This window comes from Mauremys mutica, chromosome 5, assembly GCF_020497125.1.
Source record: "Mauremys mutica isolate MM-2020 ecotype Southern chromosome 5, ASM2049712v1, whole genome shotgun sequence".
Classification (NCBI taxonomy): Eukaryota; Metazoa; Chordata; order Testudines; family Geoemydidae; genus Mauremys; species Mauremys mutica.
This window is the reverse complement of record NC_059076.1, coordinates 29,773,670-29,795,775: the sequence shown is the minus strand read 5'-3', so window position 1 is coordinate 29,795,775 and position 22,106 is coordinate 29,773,670. Positions and strand designations below refer to the sequence as shown.

Sequence of the window (22,106 nt, the reverse complement as noted above, 5' to 3'; positions counted from 1 at the left end):
CTTCTGTTTACTATGAGGTACATCTGTAATTGCAGTGGGTACTACTGAATTCTCAAAATTGACTCCTTTCCTCTTGATTTCCCATATTTGGTTTTAGGCCATGTCTACACTAGAGAGCTTACAGTGGCACCGTTGTACCAGTGCAGCTATGCTGCTGTAAGATCTCTCATGTAGCTGCTTTGTGCCAACGGGAGAGACCTCTCCCGTTAACATAATTAAACCACCCCCATAAACCACCACATAATTAAACTATGTCGGCAAGAGAAGCTCTCCCACTGACATAGCACTCTGCATACTACTACTTATGCCGGCATAACATTTGTCACTCAGGGGTCTGTGTTTTTCATGACTCTGAATGACACAAGTTTTGCAGACATCAGTGGTAATATAGATGTGGACTTAGAGTAGCTTGTTTTGGGTGTGGCTGGCCATGCGGTTAAGTTGGGCAGAAAGGACAAAAATGAGGGAAGTTGAGGATTTGCTGCCCAAGGCAGGAGAATGTGTATTTTTTAGCCAGCAGCTTTCAGAAATACTACATCATGAGTCTATGAATCCTTCTCTTCACAGGGCTGTTTCATAACACAGCCAACAACTTCCATTTGAGGCAGCTTTTGTGTACGACGGCAGGAGATTAAAATGATAACACTGCACAAGAACTTTAACTGAACCCATAGAGGGTGGGGGTGAGGCAAAAGTCAGGAGCCTGCTGGCTGAGGTTGCCCTCCTTGGTTAAGTAAATTGGAGCTGGAGAGTAACAAATCAGCAAGACCTAGAAAGGGAGAGTGGATGAAATTAGTCACTGTAGGGGGAAAATTGCAATCTGTAACCAAATACTGCTATACATCAGGCCTTTCATGAGCTTTTGAAATAGGTCTATGAATTTAGATTGTTTCTGAAAGTCATATGAGCCATACTGTATTGTACTATCCCACTGTGAGCCCTGAAATCAATCCATTGCTGTTTCCAGTTCTGGAAAAGGATATGGTGTTAATATCAATGCACTAGCTGTATTCTCCTCACATTTTTTCACTTGCCGAGTTTGTTGATGGGAGGTGTGGGGGAGAGGAGCTGGCTCAGGGAGAAGAAAGGACACATGCTCCAACAGCTACATTGTCTATGCATCTCCTCAAATAAACAACCTCCTCTGCATGGAGGAGACTAGCCATTTAAATTATTGTATGTATTCTAAAAATACATGAGCATTACACTTTCATTTTTCTCCATGGGGAAGAATAGGTTTGATTTTTTGGCATGAAGATTTCAGGTGCATGCCCACTTTTTTCCATTTGTGAGCACTGAATGCCACAGTAGTTTCAAAAGTCCTGTGTTTTTCATCTTCCTAATGACTCTTCTGTAGAATTGATAGTTTAAAAAAATGTCTACGCCACATTTCTGATTCCAGACTGCAGTTCATGTTCTTCCATCTAGTTGCCTAAGTACCTGGATGTCTAATTTAATAATGAGATATTTATCTTATTTTTTTTCCCTTTACCAAGGCTGGCAGACAGAAGCCATCCCTCTTGTCTTCCCCCACCCTGTAGAATTTAGCTAATGGATTTCTAATGTAATTTGAACTTCTGCTGAGATCAATCAGTCACATATAAAAGAATTTATGGTTCTTGAAAAATTGGCCATAGATACAATCAGATAACTAGTGCTGGGCAAATAACAGTGGTCATTAAGATCCAAGGAAGAAAGTAGTGAATTGGGGCTTTTAAGTAACACTTGTTCATAGGAAAGGTATAGTTGTGTATCCACCTTTTGACCTGTGGTATTAATAGTTGCCTGAGGTGAATTCAGATACTTGAGGTGAAATTCGGGCCCTATTGGTCAATGGCAAAACTCCCATTGACTTCAATAGGACCAGGATTTCACTCTTGCCATTTTCTGGATGCCCTGACTTCTGTGTGCTTTCTCCCTCATGTTTGCTTCAGATTTTGTGCTGTTGATTACAAATGTGTCATCTAGAGTAATTCTGCACATTGAAGAAGAAGCTGAGGGATTCAGGTTTTTTTCCCCCTTTACATGTACAATGAGTTTGGGGTGACCAGATGTTCTGATTTTATAGTGACAGTGCCAATATTTGGGGTTTTGCCTTATATTGGCACCTATTACCCCCGCCCCCCTCCTGATTTTTCATATTTGCTATCTGGTCACCCTAAATGAGTTGGAGTGTTACCTGTCAAGGTATTTATATATGGTCCCCCTCACTATAGTACTTGATTGCCTCAGGCTACCCATGTGAGGTAGGGAAGTATTATTATCTCCATTTATCATGAGTTCCTGAGCACAGAGATTATGTGATAGCTATTTCCTGAATACCAGTGCTTTAGCACAAGACCATCCCATTGAGTCAGTTTTTCAGGCACAGGTAAGCATCCAGAGTATGATCCCACTAAAGAGATCCGCTTTCCATTGCAGGTTGCTCATGTTTTGATGGAGATCCACAATGTCCCTCCGGACTTCAGCGGCCTTAATTATGTAAAGTTTTTACGACCACCTCAAACTCAGAAAAAGAATGGTCTTGAAAGCAGCCGCAACTCTCTGGGTAGAAGGAACCTGGAGGGAAATATGCAGAATTTTTTTAGGTTTGGGAAGATGGTGGTAAAAATATTCACTCTTGGCAGAGCTAGAAGACTGAATTTATGACCCTAAAATGCTGGCTTGCAAACTCCAGCTGTCTTCTCATTCGATTCATTCTGTATTTGTTTTTATACTGTGCTCACCACCATAGTATCTGAGCTCCTTCTAGCAGTGCATTAAGCAATATGACTAACATCTGTCATGTGGTTTGTTCTCTCATCTTCTCTCCATGTTACTATGTATTTCTGTTAAATAAGGCAAAGTAAAGAATTTCACCTTACACTTGGAGAGGAAAGTGGTGAAGTTTGTGATGATCCTTTGATCCTGCGGGAGTTTGTTCCCACTCCCGGGAAAGTTCTTTCTCCTGCACTGATAAGTTTTACCCTTATTGCGAAGAGTTCCACTGTGTCAGAGGAGTGGAGTTGTTACCTAGTGTCCTCATCCCAGATCTTTAGATGGTTAGTTATGTAGGGCCAACATCATGGAGCACCTTGAAGATAAGGACCAAGACCTTGAACTTGATTCAGAATTCAAAGGGGAAGCCAGTGTAGATAGATGAGGACAGGTGTGACGTGGTTATAGTAAAAAGAACAGGAGTACTTGTGGCACCTTAGAGACTAACAAATTTATTTGAGCATAAGCTTTCGTTGGCTACAGACTAACACGGCTGCTGCTACTCTGAAACCTGTGGCTATAGTAGTCTGTGTTACTGAGAAGATGCGCTGCAGCGTTCTGTACTAGCTGGCAGGGGCGGCTCTAGCCATTTCGCCGCCCCAAGCATGGCGGCACACCGCGGGGGGCGCTCTGCCGGTCACCGGTCCCGCAGCTCCGGTGGACCGCCCGCAGGCGTGCCTGCAGATGCTCTACCGAAGACACGGGACCAGCGGACCCTCCGCAGGCACGCCTGCGGGAGATCCACCGGAGCCGCTTGCTGCCCTCCCGGCGACCGGCAGAGCGCCCCCCCGCGGCATGCCGCCCCAAGCACGCGCTTGGCGTGCTGGGGCCTGAAGCCGCCCCTGCTAGCTGGTGATTCCTAATTGCTGAAGGCTTTGTGCCCAAAAACAAAACTCATGAACTAAGAAAACATGTGTAAAGTGCAACATAAATTTACAGGTCCTCTGGCTTGGAGGACAAGATGGGATTCCTTTCAGCAAACAGCAGTTCTCAACCCCTGCCATCTCGATAGACCAAGATATCAAACGACATTCTGCCATATGGAATGATTTTACAGGTGATCCCAACATCCGTATGTGCGCAGATGAGGATATATAGTTTAGATCTAGCATCCCTTCCAGTATGTGGGTGTATCATAGAAAGTTATATTTGGAAGGGCAAGATCAACCCTTTAATTTGCTAATTTTATTCACTGTAACACATTTGGATTGTTGACATGGCATCCAGATAAAGAACTGGAATCTGAATTTCTAACTCAAAAAATACGCACACAGTAATCATCTTCAAGTTTTGCCAAAGTTGTATGCTTTGGAATATTCCCAAGAAATCTGTTTCTAGTGCGTGTTGGGAATGTATTTTGCATGTTATAAAATGCATCCTACCTTCTAACCACAAAGGTTACGTTAAGTCTTGTCTTTCATCTTCATGTAAATATGGCAGGCGTTGTCCTAAGTGACAGAATGCCTGAAGGGGACTTCAGAATGAATAGGTTTAACAAAAACTATTGTAGCCTAAGCCTTGTCCATCTTTAATTAGTTATCAAGGTTAGAAGAGGGGTCAAGAGCCTGAAGCTGCTTCAGGACTAATGTGTCAAAGAAAAGTGAAGCGTAACACTGAAAAGGAAATGATGCTCCTTGGAGGTTTAATAATTTTTTGACCCTATGTCAGCCATTATGACTACTAATGGCAGCTGGGGCAGAAATGTTTCAAATTAAACTTTGCATTGCAGGTGGTTTCGATTGAATCCTATGCCATCAACTTTGGGATACAGCCTCTTCAATACTACAGTACAAATGGGGAAAAAATACGTTTAGTTTTACAAGCTATCCACAAAGAAGGAATCTTATGTTGTGATCCACAAACCCTATTACTGTTCATACATTGTATTGCATGTATTCTTCCCTCCCAATCAAATATTCATTATTTAAAGGGAGACAATAAAAAATATTAATGAGATGCGGCTAAACTGCTCATAATGTCCACATCTAACTTGAGTAGTGTCAGTTTTCTAATTAGATAAAGTGCCTGGAGCTCACACTTTTGGAAGGAGGTGCATGTGCCAGGTTAACGAAATACTTCAATGTCACTTTCTGTGTTTTTGTTGCATGAGAGACCAAGAGAGATAACGTTTCAGACACAATTTGTGACCCACTTTCTTTTTCTTTTAAAACTTAAATATTTTATTAGTTTTAAGCAAATATAAAGAGAAAGTGACAGTACAAAAGACTATAATATACAGCCCTGTAATAATTAGAAGTAAGTTTCATCAGCATCATTTCTAGTTTGCTCAAGCGTAGTTGGGATTTTTTTCAGATACTGTACTTTTGATAACCTGACTCAGTAACCAACCCAGTTCTGTACAGAAGCTCTAAAGAGGCAGACTCTATCTAATTTTCCAAGTAAAATGTTGATGAACACAACTTCCCAGAATTCACACACTAGGCTATAATCCTGGCTTAAGAGTTCAAACAAACCGAAACCTTTTTGCTTTGCAGCTTGATTAATCCTTTATCTTTGTAACAAATGGAGGGGAGTATGACTGTTGTGATGATACAAGTAAGCATAGAATTCTGATCTTTGTAGAATTTTATATTTACTTCTCACTCATTTTGCATAGCTGTAAATGACTATGCAGAATACAAGGTGGTGGAGAATCTAGGCCTGCAAGTCATTATCATATATTGGAAAAGTCAATATTATATATTTGTGTCATGAATGGTCATCACAATCATCTTTTAAAGAAAAATAATGCCCCAACATGTCTTTGATATTCAACTTTTCAAACATCTTGGGCCAGATCCTCCTCTGTTGTAAATCAGTCTATATCCATTGAAGAGCCGGCTCAATCTTTTCTCTATCGATAGCATTAAGACAACAACACACACAAAAAAACAAGGAGTCCTTGTGGCACCTTCCACTTTGATACCTGGCCCTATCAGGAAGTGTGTTGCCATATGTCCTATGTTTTTCCAGGGATACCTGGGCAGGATGATCCCAAAAGGAAAAAATGGGGAGGAGTGTTGGGATATAGATATTCAGGCCTTTCTGTAAAGGCCTATACTTTAAGAATTTAGGTATATGTTTATCATTTAGCTAGTTATAGAGAGATAAAAGAGAGAATCTGTATAAGGGCTTTCTCTCACTGTGACAGTCTGAGGCCCTGTTCTTAGGCTAATGCCTTTGGCTAAGCAGTGGGAGCAGCCATGCGCTTCCCAAGCTGGGAAGCGTATGGACGTCCTCACATTCCAAACTAGTCGTTTTGAAATAAGGCAAGCTGGGGCTGTTAGGAAGGTGATCCAATCTATCACCTCCAGAGAGAGGGAAGAGCCTAGAAGATGTAAAAGGAAATTTAGTTTGATAGTTTTCTGTTTGGTAAGAACTCACTTATCAATAGACACAGCTGGGAAACCCTTATGTCTTTATAGATGTAGTTGTGAAATTATCACTTCTGTATTATTTTGTCGTTATAGTTCCCATTTTGCTATTGTTTATTTGCATGGTCTCTGACTGGTTCTGTGATTGTTTCTGTCTGCTGTATAATTAATTTTGCTGGGTGTAAACTAATTAAGGTAGTGGGATATAATTGGTTAGCTAATCGTGTTACAAAATGTTAGGATTGGTTAGGTAAATTTCAGTAGAATGATTGGTTAAGGTATAGCTAAGAATATTATTATATAAATTAGGGGCAAAAAGGAAGTAAGTTAAGATTCGAAAATAAGGAAAAAGGAACTTGGATTTAAGCTTGCTGGAAGTTCACCCCAATAAACATTGAATTGTTTGCACCTTCGGACTTCAATATTGTTGTTCTCTGTTCATGCGAGAAGGACCAGGGAAGTGGGAGAGTGAAGGAATAAGCTTTCTAACATCCTGACCATCTAGCACCACAAGGACTCCTTGTTGTTTTTGCTGATACAGACTAACACGGCTACCACTCTGAAACCTAACAAAAAAAGAAACTTGCAGACATCTCCATTAGGTCTTGTAGAGATAAAAATTATCATGACTGTACTTGCCCAAATGAACAATTTTATTTCCTCCTATAATACAGGCTGGATTTCCCTTGTCTTGTATGTAACCTCGTTAAGAGCTAATGTTTACCTAGGCTGAATGCAGTGCTAACAAGTACATTTATGGCTATATATGCCATCTCTTACTTGTTTCAGTAAGAGCCTCAAGTCAGATGCAGTTTGTCCTGAGCCAGTGGTGGACTTTGTTAACAGAGCCTTCATTTACATATTTGTATCTATATATACGACAATGAGTCTGTCTTGAATTACCAATATGACACCTTGAGCAATGTCCCTCCCTTAGAAGAATGCAAGGTACACCTTGAAGGGATAGATTTAGGGTCTGCTTCTCCTCCCAATCTAGTCAATGGCAAAGCTCCCATAGGCTTTAGTAGGTTGAGGAGCAGGCTGTTAGTTATAATTATTAATTAAATGTGATTAGGGGATGACATATGCTTTATGAACAGTATTAATTAACCTTACAAGTTGTCCTATAAAATCAGGATGTATAAAATAATGAAAAAGGCCTTTTTCTTCCTTTATCTGGGATTGATTCTCCTCTCTCTTACAGTGGTGTAAATCAGGAGTAATTGCACTGAAGTTAGCTTTTCAGAGAAGTCAGTGGTGTTACACCAGCTTTACCTTTCTGTAAGTGAGAGGAAAATCAGGCCCTTTGATTTTTTTTTCTAGACATTAATTGGTGATAATAAGGCTGTAACATAGTACACTCCAGAAGAAAAGCAGAGAGAAAAAGAAAGGAGATCCAGCTCAAGCAAATTACATGTTGAATACTGCAAAGAAGTTGGTTGCAAAGAAGTGTCTGCGTTGGCAGCATGAGCTTGACTAGTTAATATTGAGTTTCTTTCATTCTGAATTCTTCTGTTTTCTGTTTTAAAACCTACCATGTCCCATGCAGTTTAATTGACGGAGGTAGCCCTTGTGAAACTGGAAGTCTGATTCTCCTCTGTCTTGCCCCTGACATCAGAGGCGATGGATTCTTTGTAAAAGTGGGGAGGGCATGAGGCCCCGCCCCTCCATGGCCCCACCCCTGCCCCATCTCTTCCCCCGAGGCCCTGCCCCCTCAGGCAAGCCAGAAGTCGAAGCCTGACTGTGGAGCCCAGGCCCCTCCACCTGCCCACTGTAGGGGAGCCCAAGCGCAGCCCCTGGCGCGTGTCCCTGCCCCCTGGGTCCCCCACCCAGGGCAGGTGGTGGGTCCGCAGCCCCCCACAACTGTCCACACGGCTCCTGTGCCGACCCAGCTTCCAGCCTGGCCTGGGCACGGGGCCTGGCCAAAGAGCCGCAGCCGGGCCATGGTAAGAGCCGCCTGGGGAGCCGCAGACCCTCAAGGTACTCTGGGTGGAGGGTCTGGGGGTGGGGACACAGGCCAGGGGCTGCTCTCGGGCCCCTCCACCCTGGGCAGGTGGAGGGGCCCGGGCTCCTCACAGCTGGGGGAGGGGGGTGGGGCATCAGAGGGAAGAGGTGGGGCAGGGAGCTGGGCCCGTTGCGAAAATTGGACTGACCTGGCCTGTCCACTTTGAAAAGTGGGAGGGCCATGGCCCCTCCCCCCTCAACCCCACCCGCCTTACATAGTCTTTTACATCTCTGAGGAGGGAATGCAAAGTAGGGTAAAATGCAATATCCTGGAAATGAAGCCTCAGTCTCCCATTGTTCAAGCAGATCTACTGCATGTTGGGAGCACCAGCAATAGACTTTTACAACAACTGAACTTTCCTGATCTTGGGATTCAGGCTCTCGATCCTAAAGTCAGCAATGATAAGTGGGAATGTAACTGCTGCGAGGAGCAGGTACAGTGCTTCTCTTGCCTTCCTCTTGTTCCCAGAGTTCTGAGTTAGGCTGAGCTGGCAAAGTGGAGGTAATCATACTAGCCCTCAGGTGTCATAGAGGCCCTTAGTCTTCACAGTTAACAAACTTGTCACTGGACCATCCCTGGAAACTGTTTCTCCTCACTCACCATTGATCCAGAGTCCAAAGTCCTTTTCTCATTCAGAGCAGCTTGGAGACTTCTAGATGAGGCCTTCTCCTCTGAAGTGCGGACCTTGAAGCTGCAGAATGCCGTCTTCTACTGATAAATTAGCAATACTGGTGTTTGCTGGGCCACTAAGAAGAATAACACACTTGTTCACCGCACACTATCTTAGGCTGTGGCTACACTTAGCGCTTCAGAGCGCTGCCGCGGCAGCGCTTTGAAGCGCTAAGTGTAGTCAAGGCGCCAGCGCTGGGAGAGAGCTGGGAGAGCTCTCCCAGCACTGTCCGTACTCCACCTCCCTGTGGGGAACAACGTACAGTGCTGGGAGCCGCGCTCCCAGCGCTGGGGCTTTGACTACACTGGCGCTTTGCAGCGCCGCAATTTGCAGCGCTGGAGAGGGTGTGTTTTCACACCCTGCTGCAGCGCTGCAAATTTGTAAGTGTAGCCAAGCCCTTAGATTTCCTCCTTGAAGGGCTTTAAAAAGGCCTCCACACCAGTACCCTTCAGAGGTGAGGGGGTTATAGCATGGCAGAGATGTTAGTTCCCATTCTTATGGTAGGAATTTTTAGTTTGTTTTCGCTGAAGAGCCCCCAGGATCATCTAGTGACTCTTCAATGTATTTGTCTCTCATTTTCCAAGTGTACCCCATTTAGACCCCTGTGGGAAGTCCCCCTAAACTACTATATGCTAAGGTGATGCTTTTCATTAGAAACATGGGAGAATTCAGTTCTTTCCTGAGAACTTATATCTTTTGTCTCTGACCAGAAGTCATCCTGAAGCAGTATTGCCAACTTCAAGAGATCAAAAATCACAAGTCGGACCCCCCAAAATAGTCAGATTGGCCCCAAAATCATGGCATTTTAAAAAGAGATTGTATTGTGTTTTTTAGGTCAGTCTCTTGGTTCTTAGGGCAGTCTGCCCATCCGCAGGGTGTGTGTATGTGACAATTAGTGTTGCCCACTCTTCCACTTGTACTGTGATTCCACAGGTGATTTTTGGGCCCTGCTTCAGCTCTCACCTCCACATCTGCCTGTCTTCTGCCCAGCAATTAAGCCTGTCTCCCAGTCTCCAATCAGTTCTCTCCCCACCCAACCCCCACTCAGTTCAGCCCCCCCCAGTTCAGTCCCCCAGCCCTCATCATCACCATCCCATCAGTTCATCCCCCCATACCCCGTCAACCCCACCACCCTCAGTTCACCTTTCTAGCACTTACCACATCTGTTCAGAACCCACCCTCAATACAGTTCCCCCAAACCCTCATCCTCCTCACTTCAGCTCCCCTGCAGTCCCCAGCCTCATTTCTGCTCCTTAGGGTTCTTCACCCTCCACAAGTTTGGGAGAGGGCTGCAGTGGGATCCCCTCTCTCACTTTTCAGGCTGACAGCGAAGCAACCACTTGGGGCTGATAGCAGGACAGAGCCCTGGCCGTGGCTGGAGTGGCTGACAGGATTTCTAAGTGGAAATATGCCTCACTTTTAGAACTCAATGTCAGGATTTTTTTCCCAATTGATTCAACTGTTTACTTGAGGGTTGCCCTCCTCCCTTCTATCTCAGATGAAGTTTCTCTTCCCTGCTGGGGTGTAGCCATGCTGTCTCTTCCTCCTACTTGTTAGCTTGATAGCTCTGTTTATCTGGTATGTAAATGAATTCTCATTGTTTTTCAAAGTACTTTGGAGAAATCACATTCTTTTGTTTAGGGTGAGGTAATTCCTGTTTGACTGGAAACACATTTGTGCTGCCACCAGCCGCGGCTCCAGGCACCAGCGCTCCAAGCGTGTGCCTGGGGCAGCAAGCCACAGGGGACACCCTGCAGGTCCCTGCCAGAGCAGCAGACAGGCAGCCTTTGGCGGCTTGCCTGCGGGAGGTCCACCGGACCCACGGATTCGGCGGCAATTCGGCGGCGAGTACCCGGAAGCCGTGGGACCAGCGGACCTCCGGCATGCAAGCCACCGAAGGCTGCCTGACTGCCATGCTTGGCGCGGCAAAAAAGCTAGAGCTGCCCCTGGCTGCCACTGGGGGGAAAAAAATCCTGACATTTGAGAGTTCTATCACGAGATCGTGAGTGAGGCTCAATTTTACTCAGAGATTGCAACTCTCATTATCAATTCGCAAGAGTTGGCATCTCTACTGAGGGGTGAACATTGCATGCTGCATCAATTACCTATCATCCTCCCCAGTCTCTGCCTCAACTCTGCTTCTCCACAGGGAGGAGTACTTAATTCCCAGTATGTTTAAATGTGAGTTTGAAGTTCTGCTTACTTCATTCACAAGAGTTCAGAAAGTTTCCATAATTGTTTGGTGGGCTGCCACATAACCTACCATGATCTCCAGACAGGTAACAGGCTGCATTGTATTTGTTCACAAGTTCTGACACCAGCCTTCCAAACAGGTCAAATATCACTCTGTTATAAAGGTAACAACTTCCTGGCATGTTTGGGTGGTAGTTTCCATTTCCCAGGGATGTAGTGCCACAGTGTGGTTGTCTCAGCCCACGTGCATAATGATCTATCAGATGGATCTGTCTACATCTGATGACTCTTCCACTGGTCATAACAAGGTTTTTCAAATAGGGCCCTGAAGTATGCCCTCCTTCTCTGCGTACTGCTCATTACATCCACGTTTGTCCTCGATTGTCCATAGGGGTAGGATGGAAGAATAGGGACATGCGACAGTGGAACGTTATGCACTGGTAATTCCTTTTACCATAGTCCTCTACACCTACTTTCTATCATTCCATCTGCTTTGAGTTCTCTTGTTCTTGTTTCTCTATTCCTTTCTCAGGGCTTGGCTACACTTGAGAGTTGCAGCACTGGTGGAGGCTTTCCAGCGCTGCAACTTAGTAACTGTCCACACCTGCAAGGCACATCCAGTGCTGCAACTCCCTGGCTGCAGCGCTGGCTGTACACCTGGTCTGCTTGGGGTATAACGAGTGCAGCGCTGGTGATGCAGCGCTGCTCGTCAGGTGTGGCCACACACCAGCACTGTTATTGGCCTCCAGGGTATTAGGAGATATCCCAGAAAGCTTTTAACTAAATTACTCTCTTTGTTTTGTTATGCTGCCTCTCTTTGTTTTGTTGTGACCTCAGAGCTCCGGGAGCTGCTTATCTAAAAAACAAACACAGCTCCTGTTTGCTGTGATCAATCTGTAACTGACTGTGAACAATCAAATGAGAAACCTATTACCTTGCAGTGAATGAGGCAGGCAGGGGGATGAGTGTTTGCTTGAGGATAGAAACAGCGGGGGTAGAGGGGAGAAAGGGAGTCCGTTGGAGCAGCTGCTTATCTGGTCTGCAGGCTGTTTGCAGTTAAGAGTAAGGGGTCAGGAAAATTTTCTGATTTTGCAAGGCAGGGAGCTGATACACAGCGTCTGCTCCAAAAATCCACTCTCTCTCTCTCCCCCCTGGTCCCTGTCACACTCCACCCCACCCCCCTCTTTTGAAAAGCATGTTGCTGCCACTTGAACGCTGGGATAGCTGCCCATAATGCATCACTCCCAACAGCGCTGCAAATGCTGCAAATGTGGCCACACTGCAGCACTGGTAGCTGTGAGTGTGGCCACACACCAGCGCTTTCCCTACACAGCTGTACGACCAGCGCTGTAACTCTCAAGTGTAGCCAAGCCCTCACTCTAAAAGGACTAATTCTCATCTGCACTAAGGACTTATTTTCATTACAGCACTACAGCTTCTCCCATTATCTTAGGGTATGGCTACACTGGTGATTTGCAGCACTGGAAAGCCTCCACCAGCGCTGCAATTAGTAAGTGGCCACACCTGCAGGGCACTTCCAGCGCTGCAACTCCCTGGCTGCAGCGCTGGCCGTACACCTCACTCAGCATGGGGAATAAGGATTCCAGCGCTGGTGCTGCAGCGCTGGTCATCAAGTGTGGCCACACACCAGCGCTGTGATTGGCCTCCAGGGTATAAGGATGTATCCCAGAATGCTTTTATAAATTACTTTCTTTGTTTTGTTATGCAGCCTCTCTTTGTTTTGTTGTGAACGAGCTCCGCGGAGCTCCGTTGCTGGTTTGCTGTGATCATCTGTACCTGGCTGTAAACAATCAAATGAGAGGCAGGCAGGGAGCGAATGAAACAGCGGGGAGTCGTGTTGGCTGCAGGCTGTTTGCAGTTAAGAGTTAAGACTAAGGGGTCGGAAAAATGTTCTGATTTTTCAAGGCAGGAAGCTAAACACACAGTGTTGGCTCCAAAAATCCACACTCTCTCTCCCCCCGCTCCCTGTCACACTAGACCCCACTCCACCCCCCCTCTTTTGAAAAGCACGTTGCGGCCACTTGAACGCTGGGATAGCTGCCCATAATGCATCACTCCCAACAGCGCTGCAAATGCTGCAAATGTGGCCACACACCAGTGCTGGTAGCTGTGAGTGTGGCCACACATCAGCGCTGCTCCTACACAGCTGGATGACCAGCGCTGCAAACTACCAGCGCTGCAAACCGTAAGTGTAGCCATACCCCATCTGTCTCCCTCAGCAGTAGCTCTCTCATAAACATAGTATTGCCTACAAGGTGGGTTGGTCAGTATAATTATGTCACTCAGGGGTGTGGATTTTTCACACCCCTGAACGACATAGTTAACTAATAGATGTCTTTAATATGGATCTGGCCTAAGACCCATCTTCACTGCTCTGGCACTATAAAGGGGCTGTAAAGTGGGTGTAAATTATTTCACATACAGGGCTCCATTGACAAATTCTTTGCCTCCTTGCTTCCCGTTGATTGGCGCCATAACGTTGTGTGTCTTTGATAGGGAAAGAGAACTACAACCAAAGGAATTACCAGTTACCTTTCTGGAAAATGTTTCTCCCGTAAAACAAACGATTACCACAATCACAATATTACAGAGCTAGCACCTGCTGTTAATTTCACAGTAAATAGGACTTGTTGCTCCAGAAAGTTTTTTAATCATAACATTAAAAACTTAGCAGAAATCCCATACATACAGTTAACTCCAGCTGTCTTTATTGTATCACGAATGAGCTCACTGAGTGATGGGCATCCAAATGCAAATGAAATTAGCTTTGTAACCATTCATTTTAAATTGCTCTTGAATCACTCTGAAGTAAATTCCATTTGAGAAGAATTTACTTCAAGTCCCAGACAAAGAGATAATGGTCCTATGTATTTTGATATAAGCAATAATACTTTAAGTCTGCAATTCAGAAATATAGTGAGTTAAGTGCCGGGCTGATGAGAATTAAAGCTTGATATATAGTAATAAAACTGGTGTACTGAGCACAATATTTTCCGACCCTGAATTAGAGCTGGAATACTAGTCCATAAAAAGTGAAACATACCATAAACTCTTCCTTTCTCACATGTTAATGCAAAAAGTGCTGCATTATGTACAGTTTCAAAAATGAATTCCCCAACAGGATATTTTTGCCTAAAATAAAGATTAAAATATAATCCTCCCACAGGTCTATCCTGTGTATGATCCTTAGCTGGTGTAAATTGCTGCAGCTCTATTGACTTCCACTGCATTTCACCCATTTTCACTAAGTTTGGATGTGGTCCACTGTTTTTTTTTTTAAAAACACTGTTGTAGGATGTTAAAGGAGGGAGGTAAAATAGCATCTCTAAATCCAGAGAAGCCATTAAAGTATAAATTCAGCACTAAATTTATAGATGAAGATGGTTTTGGTAAATTTATTTTCTTAGTACGAATGAATTGCATGAGTGAAACCAGGTTAGCATTTTCATTAATCAGGTCTTTTGTCTTGGGAGTATGGAGCAGTCAATAACAACAGCGGGGTTGTACATTTTATTACATGAAAATAAAGATGAATGTGACATTTTACAGAAGTAAACTCAGTTTGCAATAATTGGGCACAAATGGAGTCCTGTTATGTAGGAGAGCACTCATGTCTGAGTATTTGTGTTTGATCCAGGGGGCATGTTACACAGGGCATTGACAGAGTAATTGAAAATCAAGCACATGGTTCCCTGTTTAAAGGTATAATTCTTTTACAGACCATTCTTGAATGGGTATTTTTCCTGGAATGGTTAGAAAAGTTGAGATAAGTCCAGAGATAATGCAAAGCGTGCCTCTTTGTTGCATTTCCGTGGGATGCATTATTAAAATGTTCAAGGGATGTACTTTGGAAGCCACAGATCAGAATGTTGGGCAAGCACCCCCTTTTACATGTACAGCCACAGACATGCCAACATCATAAGAGAGACACAGACACGCACACACAAATATGGTGTTTTAAGTCCCATCTACATTGTAGAAATAGTCATTATTGTGAGGCCTGGTTATAACAGTACCTTCACAATGTAGCTGAAACACAGTTGATCTTACAGATTTAGGACTGAACTGTATTCTAACAAGTTGGTCAGATAAGCTTTGGCAGAACAGTTTTCCATTGAAATATAAACACTTCACAAAAATGTCTTGATTTCTCACAAACTTCATTTTGGAAGGGGATAAAAAGGAAGAAAGCCATGACAGTGTCAAAATGGGACATGTCAATTATTCCTTTTCAGAGGGTTTTGTTTTGAATTTTTTTAAATTTTGTATTATGCTATCTTTTATAAAATAATGTCAAAATCTAAACTAAATGTTTAGATCAAGCTGAAACAATTTTTTTCCTTAATTTTCTTTTGCAGAGATTTTTGCCATTTTCCAGTTATCCTAAACACAACATAAACTAATTTCAAAATCCTCCATAAAACAAATTTTCCAATCTCTGCCCCGCTATAGTTGTAACTATGTTCCAGAATCATGCTACATTCCAGGCGACATATTGTAGCTGATCCTGAACAGATGTTCAAGGGAATGAGGCGCCAACCTTGTGACCCTGGTAGTCTGGGGAGTAGAGTTTTTATACCATGTGGGCACCATGAGCCTCCCAAAGCAGGTAATGTGATGGCTGGATGATGGCTACAGCACAGCTGTCTGGGAATGTAAGGAATCACATTCTGTACAAGTTTATAAGGTGTCTGAATCAAGATTTTCCTGTAAGGCTTCCATCCACCCCTAACAAAGGGCTGTCCCTAAACAAAGCAATCTAACCTTTGGATCTTAGGCCTGGTATACACTGGGGTGGGGGGGGGATTCATAGATTCTAGGACTGGAAGGGACCTTGAGAGCTCATCGAGTCCATTCCCCTGCCCTCATGGCACGACCAAATACTGTCTAGACCATCCCGGATAGATATTTATCTAACCTACTCTTAAATATCTCCAGAGATGGAGATTCCACAACCTCCCTAGGCAATTTATTCCAGTGTTTAACCACCCTGACAGGAACTTTTTCCTAATGTCCAACCAAACCTCCCTTGCTGCAGTTTAAGCCCATTGCTTCTTGTTCTATCCTTAGAGGCTAAGGTGAACAAGTTTTCTCCCTCCTCCTTATGACACCCTTTTGGATACCTGAAAACTGCTATCTGGGATCGATCTAAGTTATGCAAATTCAGCTACATGAATAACGTAGCTAAAGTTGACATACTTAGATTACGGTCTCGTCGTTGTAGTGAGTCGACTGCTGATGCTCCCCTGTTGATTCCACCTATGCCTGTCGCTCCGGTGGCATACCGGAGTCGACGGGAGAGCGCTCAGGGCTCAATTTATTGCATCTGGACTAGACGCAATAAATCGACCCCCGCTGGATCAATCACTGCCCACCGATCTTGCAGGTAGTATAGACAAGCCATTAGTGAGACTGTGGCATGAATCTGCAGCATGGCTAAAAGCCATTTGTTCCCATCTATACTGCAAGACCAGACACTGTTTTACCTATGTCAGGGACTGCCCTGTTGTAACATGGTTCCCCAACACAGCAGTTTCTACACTATAAATAGATGGAACTTGTAAGCCTCGGTTTCTCTGTCTGGGGGAGAATGAACAACATTTTGCTTTCCTGCAGCAGGAGATCTAATCACTTCTGGGAACTTAGAAGCACAAACTGAGTTCCAGCTCTGATTCTCACAGCCTGATAAGGCTGCCTTATTACCTCTTAGCAGTGTGCAGCAGACGCATGGGTTAGAGACCCTGAATGCTGATGGAGATGAGGCTAGCTTTGTCATATGATTGTTTTCCTTTGTTGAATACAGCAAAATCCAATCATGTTTGCATTGTAGATGGTCCTCTTTTAAGTTTTTGTTCCATATAATATTAACTCGCTCAATCATAATAAGCATGGAGGCCTGCAAATGAATGAAAATGCCTCTCTGTGGAAAATGTAAAAAAAATGGTATCTTATCTGTTTTGATTCTCTTAAATGTACAAATATTAAAAGAAAACCAGTATCACTGGACGGCAGAGCTTCTGTATGTGTGTTTTATCTGCATGTGTGGGAATGGTGACCACCTATCTCTCAAACATCTGTCTGAATGTGGTTCGGATGCCGGAGTCTGAAGATAGCACAGTGAGAGAGAATAAATTTGGACTTGATTGTAATGTAACTTTTGTTAAAATATAATAGCAATGAGGAATTATACAGTATATTAAGGTTAAATAAGAAAACTGGCTGCTCACAACAGGCATTTTATGAGCTAGAACTGCCCTGTGTTTCTGGCGGGGTGTGTATGGTACGCCCTGCCCATTTCCCAGCAATCAAGAAGAGAGGCTGAGTTTGTAATAAGCAGTATTAGAAAATCCACTTGAAAATAAAAACACTATTTAAATGCTAGAAATGGGCACCCTCAGCAGAGCAGCCCAAAGCCTACACACGTTCTTCAGATTGATCTCTCAGACTATAGGAAATAAGGAAGGAAATCTCTCTCCCTCTGACCCAGTTTCCTCTCCTTTGCCTTTTTTGGAGCTTCCAGTTAGATCTTTGATAAGAACTAGTTAATTGTTCAGATAGCATAAGTGTTGTCTTTGATGATGTGCTGAGATCTATTGGTGAAAATAAATACATTTGTTTTTCCAGTCACCAGAAATTAGTGAAGCAATACTTGTTTAATTATAAAACATATGTGTGCTTTGTTAGTTTCCATCTGTCTGCTCACCAATTTGCAAATAAATGACCAGAAGGAAAAGATATATCCTGTGGCAATTCAAGTGAAATGATTCATCTCTAATGTCTCTGTGTATGTTTATCTGTATGTTTGTATGCATTATGAGCAGAAGTATAGTAGGGAGGGACAAATTCCCCTTGCTTTAGCTCAAACCTGCTGTCATCATGAATTCCAAACTTTGACTCAAACTCATGCTTTTAACTTCATATTACACTCTGGAAACACTGGGGAGAAAAAGGTAGCAGAGAGAAAAATCTAATGTTGAGAGAGCAGGTGCAGAAATAGGGTGAAAAGTGGAACATAAGGTGGTTGGAGTGAAAACAAAAGCACAGAGGAAAATAATGAAAGGGAAAAAAATCTAATGAAAATTAAATCTGTTTTTTCATACTATGTGCAGGGCACCTGCCTACAGCAGACTAGCTTTTGGTAAGGGAGTTGGAGTCCTTTTGTCCCTGTTATTTTATAGCAGAGGTTTTCCCTCTGATAGAAAAATACTGGTCTTATTCACCACTCCATCATTCAATGAAGTAATGCAGTGGTGAGTCAAGCCCATGATTGTTTTTAAACTGAAACACTTTAATGGAGAAAACAACTACAAGGAGTCTGGTGGCACCTTAAAAATGAGCAGATTTATTTGGGCATAAGCTTTCGTGGGTAAAAAAAAAAACCCACTTCTTCAGAGAAAAAAACCTGTTTCAAATGAAATGAGAAAAGGTGTGTGAACTCATATTACAGATTTGAGATTCATAAATAGTTCAAAAGATTCATAAAACCTCAAACTCTGTAAGATTTTTCTCATGCCTAATGAAGATGTATGGTGTAATTCTATACAGCTATGTAGATAGGTACTGTATTATCTACTTCTCCAGTTTCTTTCATCGGTTGTTGTTGTTCCTTATCTGTCTTTCTACAACAGCGGTAACTGGAAGGAAAGTCTTTCATACCCTTTGTAATTCTGGACACAAAAAATTTGGTATACCTAAAGTAAAGAAAGGTAACTGTCTGACATTTAATCTTCATGGAGACTGACAAGTAGAGGATAGCTAACCTTCTGCAGTATTTTTAGTTTGATATTCTGTGATGCTTTATTGATCATCACCAACGTCCATCACTGTGTATAATGATAACTGCTTCAGAGGCAGAAAAGAGGAGATTGAATGAGGCCTTCAGGACTGTCAGCTTCTTGCTGATGGATCTGTCAATAGTTACTGTTCTCTAATCCCTTTGCCACTGTGAGCATCTTGAATGTTCTTGTATGTTGACAAGAGTTTTGCAAGTCGATGGGAAGTGGAGTATTCTCCAGTGAATTATCACTCTCTGAGCTTGGTGATTTCTCCTGTGAAAGGGGTGGAGAGATGATGCTTTGCCTGTAAAAAGGGATTTTTATGGAGTAAGAGGCAGGAAGCTGTGTGAATTAGCTCATTTTCAATGTTTCCACTAGTTTATTGGACTGGTTTTTTAAAAAAATAAATTGTTTTGTGAATTTACTCCTGCTGAAAAGTGCTAGATTGACAGCACTGAAGAAGACCAAAGTCCTCTGTTAATCCACATAATAGGTCTATATTGTACCATTTCATAACAGTTCTGTGCTCTGTGTGAAGTGAGTTAAGTGGTACCAGTCCCACTTCCTTAGTGGGCATTGAGCAGGTGTACACACTACAAAAGGAAGCATCAGAATTTGGCACCCTGTTAGCATTCTCAACAGAGAAGCCAAAGAATGAATGAAGAGGCATAGAATGGAAACTGACCCAGCCTCTTACTCCTAGGGTCAGTTTCATACTGAAGACCTAGAGGTAACATCCTAAGCCATTACTGGCCATGTGCGTTCACATATATTCAATTAGCATGAACACAAAGTGGTATTTGTGCACATCTATCAGGGATGCAGAACTGTATGGGTGCCACGGAGTGTGGGGGAGTCAGGGCCCTGCACCCCTTACTCCCTGTGATTCACTGTGACTCTCAGCCAGCCAGTAAAACAGAAGGTTTATTAGACAACAGGAACACAGTCCCAAGCAGGGCTTGTAGGTACAACCAGGACCCTTCAGCCAGGTCCCTCTGGGGGGAAAGGATCTTAGACCCCAGACTTGGGGTTCCCTGCCTCTTCCCAGCCAGCCCAAAACTGAAAACCCAAAAACCCCTCCAGCAGGCTCTCTCCCTTTGTCCAGTTTCCTGGGCCAAGGTGTTGACTGCCCCACCCTCCTCCTGGCTCAGGTTACAGGCTCAGGTACTGTCCCTCACCTAAAGTCATCCCCTGCTCTCCCATCCCCCATGTAGACAGCCCCAGTAAAACTAAACAACATTCCCAGGTCAATCCACCCCGCTCCCTACTGCATCACAATGGGTATGATTGCCCATGTCTGTGTCTAATAATTATGCCTTTGCCTTGTACTCTCAAGTGTCAGTTTAGGTTAACAGAATTTTGTACTGGGATTTAATAAGTGACAGAACCAAGTGCTAAAACTATGTTCTGTCATTACCATTGCCACTGAAGACAAATAAAAAGGAGCCATTCACAAACACAAAGTTAGCGAATGAACCAGTAGAAACAGAAAGAGCAGGGTGTTAAGTGGAAACACCTTTTAGGCTGAAAACAACTCTGTGTTTAAACTCCACTGCAAGGACACTTCCCATATCATTTTTTCACTTGAAAAGGCACTCTCTTCCCTTGAGCTTTTTAGAAACGCTTGTAATTTCTTACCCAGCCAGAATTTCAGTTGCTGTAATTTTCTAACCTTTCTGCATTTTCCCTCTCCGTTTCTTTGTTACAGATGATGATTTTTTTCATGAACTCCCAGAAACTTTTCCATCGGATCCTCCAGAGCCTCTGCCTCATTTCCTCATTGAGCCTGAAGAAGCTTACATCGTAAAGAACAAACCTGTGAACTTGTACTGCAAAGCCAGCCCTGCCACCCAGATCTATTTCAAGTGCAACAGTGAATGGGTTCATCAGAAGGACCATGTGGTGGATGAGCGAGTAGATGAAACTTCTGGTGAGGCGTTTGTGCGTTTGTGTTTTCTCACCATGTTATTGGGGGTGCTATTAAAACATTATTAGGTCTGATTCTCATTTACACTGGCAGAGCGGTATAAAATGGATTTAGCATAAAATGAGAATGAAGCCCAATTGTGTGCTCATAAAAAAACCTCAGTGATTTCTCCACCTATACTGCTGCTCACTACTTCACAGAACTGGCTTCCTTGCTCAGTTCTCTAAGGGCTAGTCTACACTTACCGTCCGGGTCGACGCGGTGAGTTCGACTTCTCTGAGTTCGAACTATCGTGTCTGATCTAGACGCGATAGTTCGAACTCCGGAAGCGCCGCGGTCAACTCCGGTACTCCACCACTGCAAAAGGCGGTGGCGGAGTCAACCTTGGAGCCGCGAACTTCGATCCCGCGGTGTCTGGATGGGTAAGTAGTTCGAACTAGGGTACTTCGAGTTCAGCTACACTATTCACGTAGCTGAACTTGCGTACCCTAGTTCGACCCCCGCCCTTAGTGTAGACCTGCCCTAATTAGTCAATTCCAAATTACTTGTAGTCACGCTATGGGAGCACAATGTTAGACAAGTTCTGAGGAGCTTTTGGAGCACTCTTATGTTGAAGGTTTAAAAGGAGAGAACATGGAAAAGGAGAAATTACGGTTAGCCTCAGGCAGAGAAATAATGGGAAGATACAATATTCCCCCAGCCAGGAACAACATACTGACTCCAGAGCATGCAACTGGCTGCTGTTCTATTATATTCTGCAGTCTGCTACGTTGACTTGGTACTAGAGAAACCTATAGTAAATCTGGAAGAAATGAAAGAAAGAGGCTAAATGTCCAATCCTAATCTAATCAATGCCAAAAACTCCCATCGACTTCCATGGAAGATTAATAGGGCCCTCAAAATATAAAGGAAACAAAGAGGCTTAAAAACGAGCTATAAATAAGCCCGTATCAAAGATGTGATTGTCCCAGTTTGGAAAGACTGGTAATCCAATAAGGTTTGAGTCACGTGCAGGGGAGGGAAGTGGGGCTTATTGCTGTCTTGATGGCTATGAAAAATAACCGAATATCAAGCAAGAAAGTAGCTTTCATTTGGGAATTGCACCACCACTTGGTCTAATTATTCAGAAAAATAACTCCACCAGATGTCTTGAAAGTCTCATGTGACCTGGGTTTTATTTGTTTCAGCTCATTTATTTGCGCAGAGTTCAAAAGCTCAGCTTGAGAAAGAGAAAGATGGGCGGGGTGGGGGGGAGCGTTGCAGAAAGGAGAATCAGGGATAAAAAGCCTTTGGCTATGTTTGACTGTTAGTTGTAATAGGATCTTCCAACAGGTTGCAAAGTGACTGTACAGGAAGAAGACTGGAAGAGGGGAATACTTCAATT

The 22,106-nt window shown here is 43.5% G+C and overlaps 1 protein-coding gene across 6 annotated transcripts in view; it reads left to right on the top strand.

The window, feature by feature from the left end:
• Positions 1-22,106, top strand: part of UNC5C (unc-5 netrin receptor C) — a 357,995-nt gene that overhangs the window by 206,617 nt on the left and 129,272 nt on the right. For all 6 annotated transcript variants that reach the window (XM_045017250.1, XM_045017252.1, XM_045017247.1 and 3 more), the window contains exon 2: positions 20,504-20,725. In XM_045017250.1, coding sequence (XP_044873185.1) covers positions 20,504-20,725 — 222 coding nt within the window. The remainder of the gene's footprint in view (positions 1-20,503; positions 20,726-22,106) is intronic.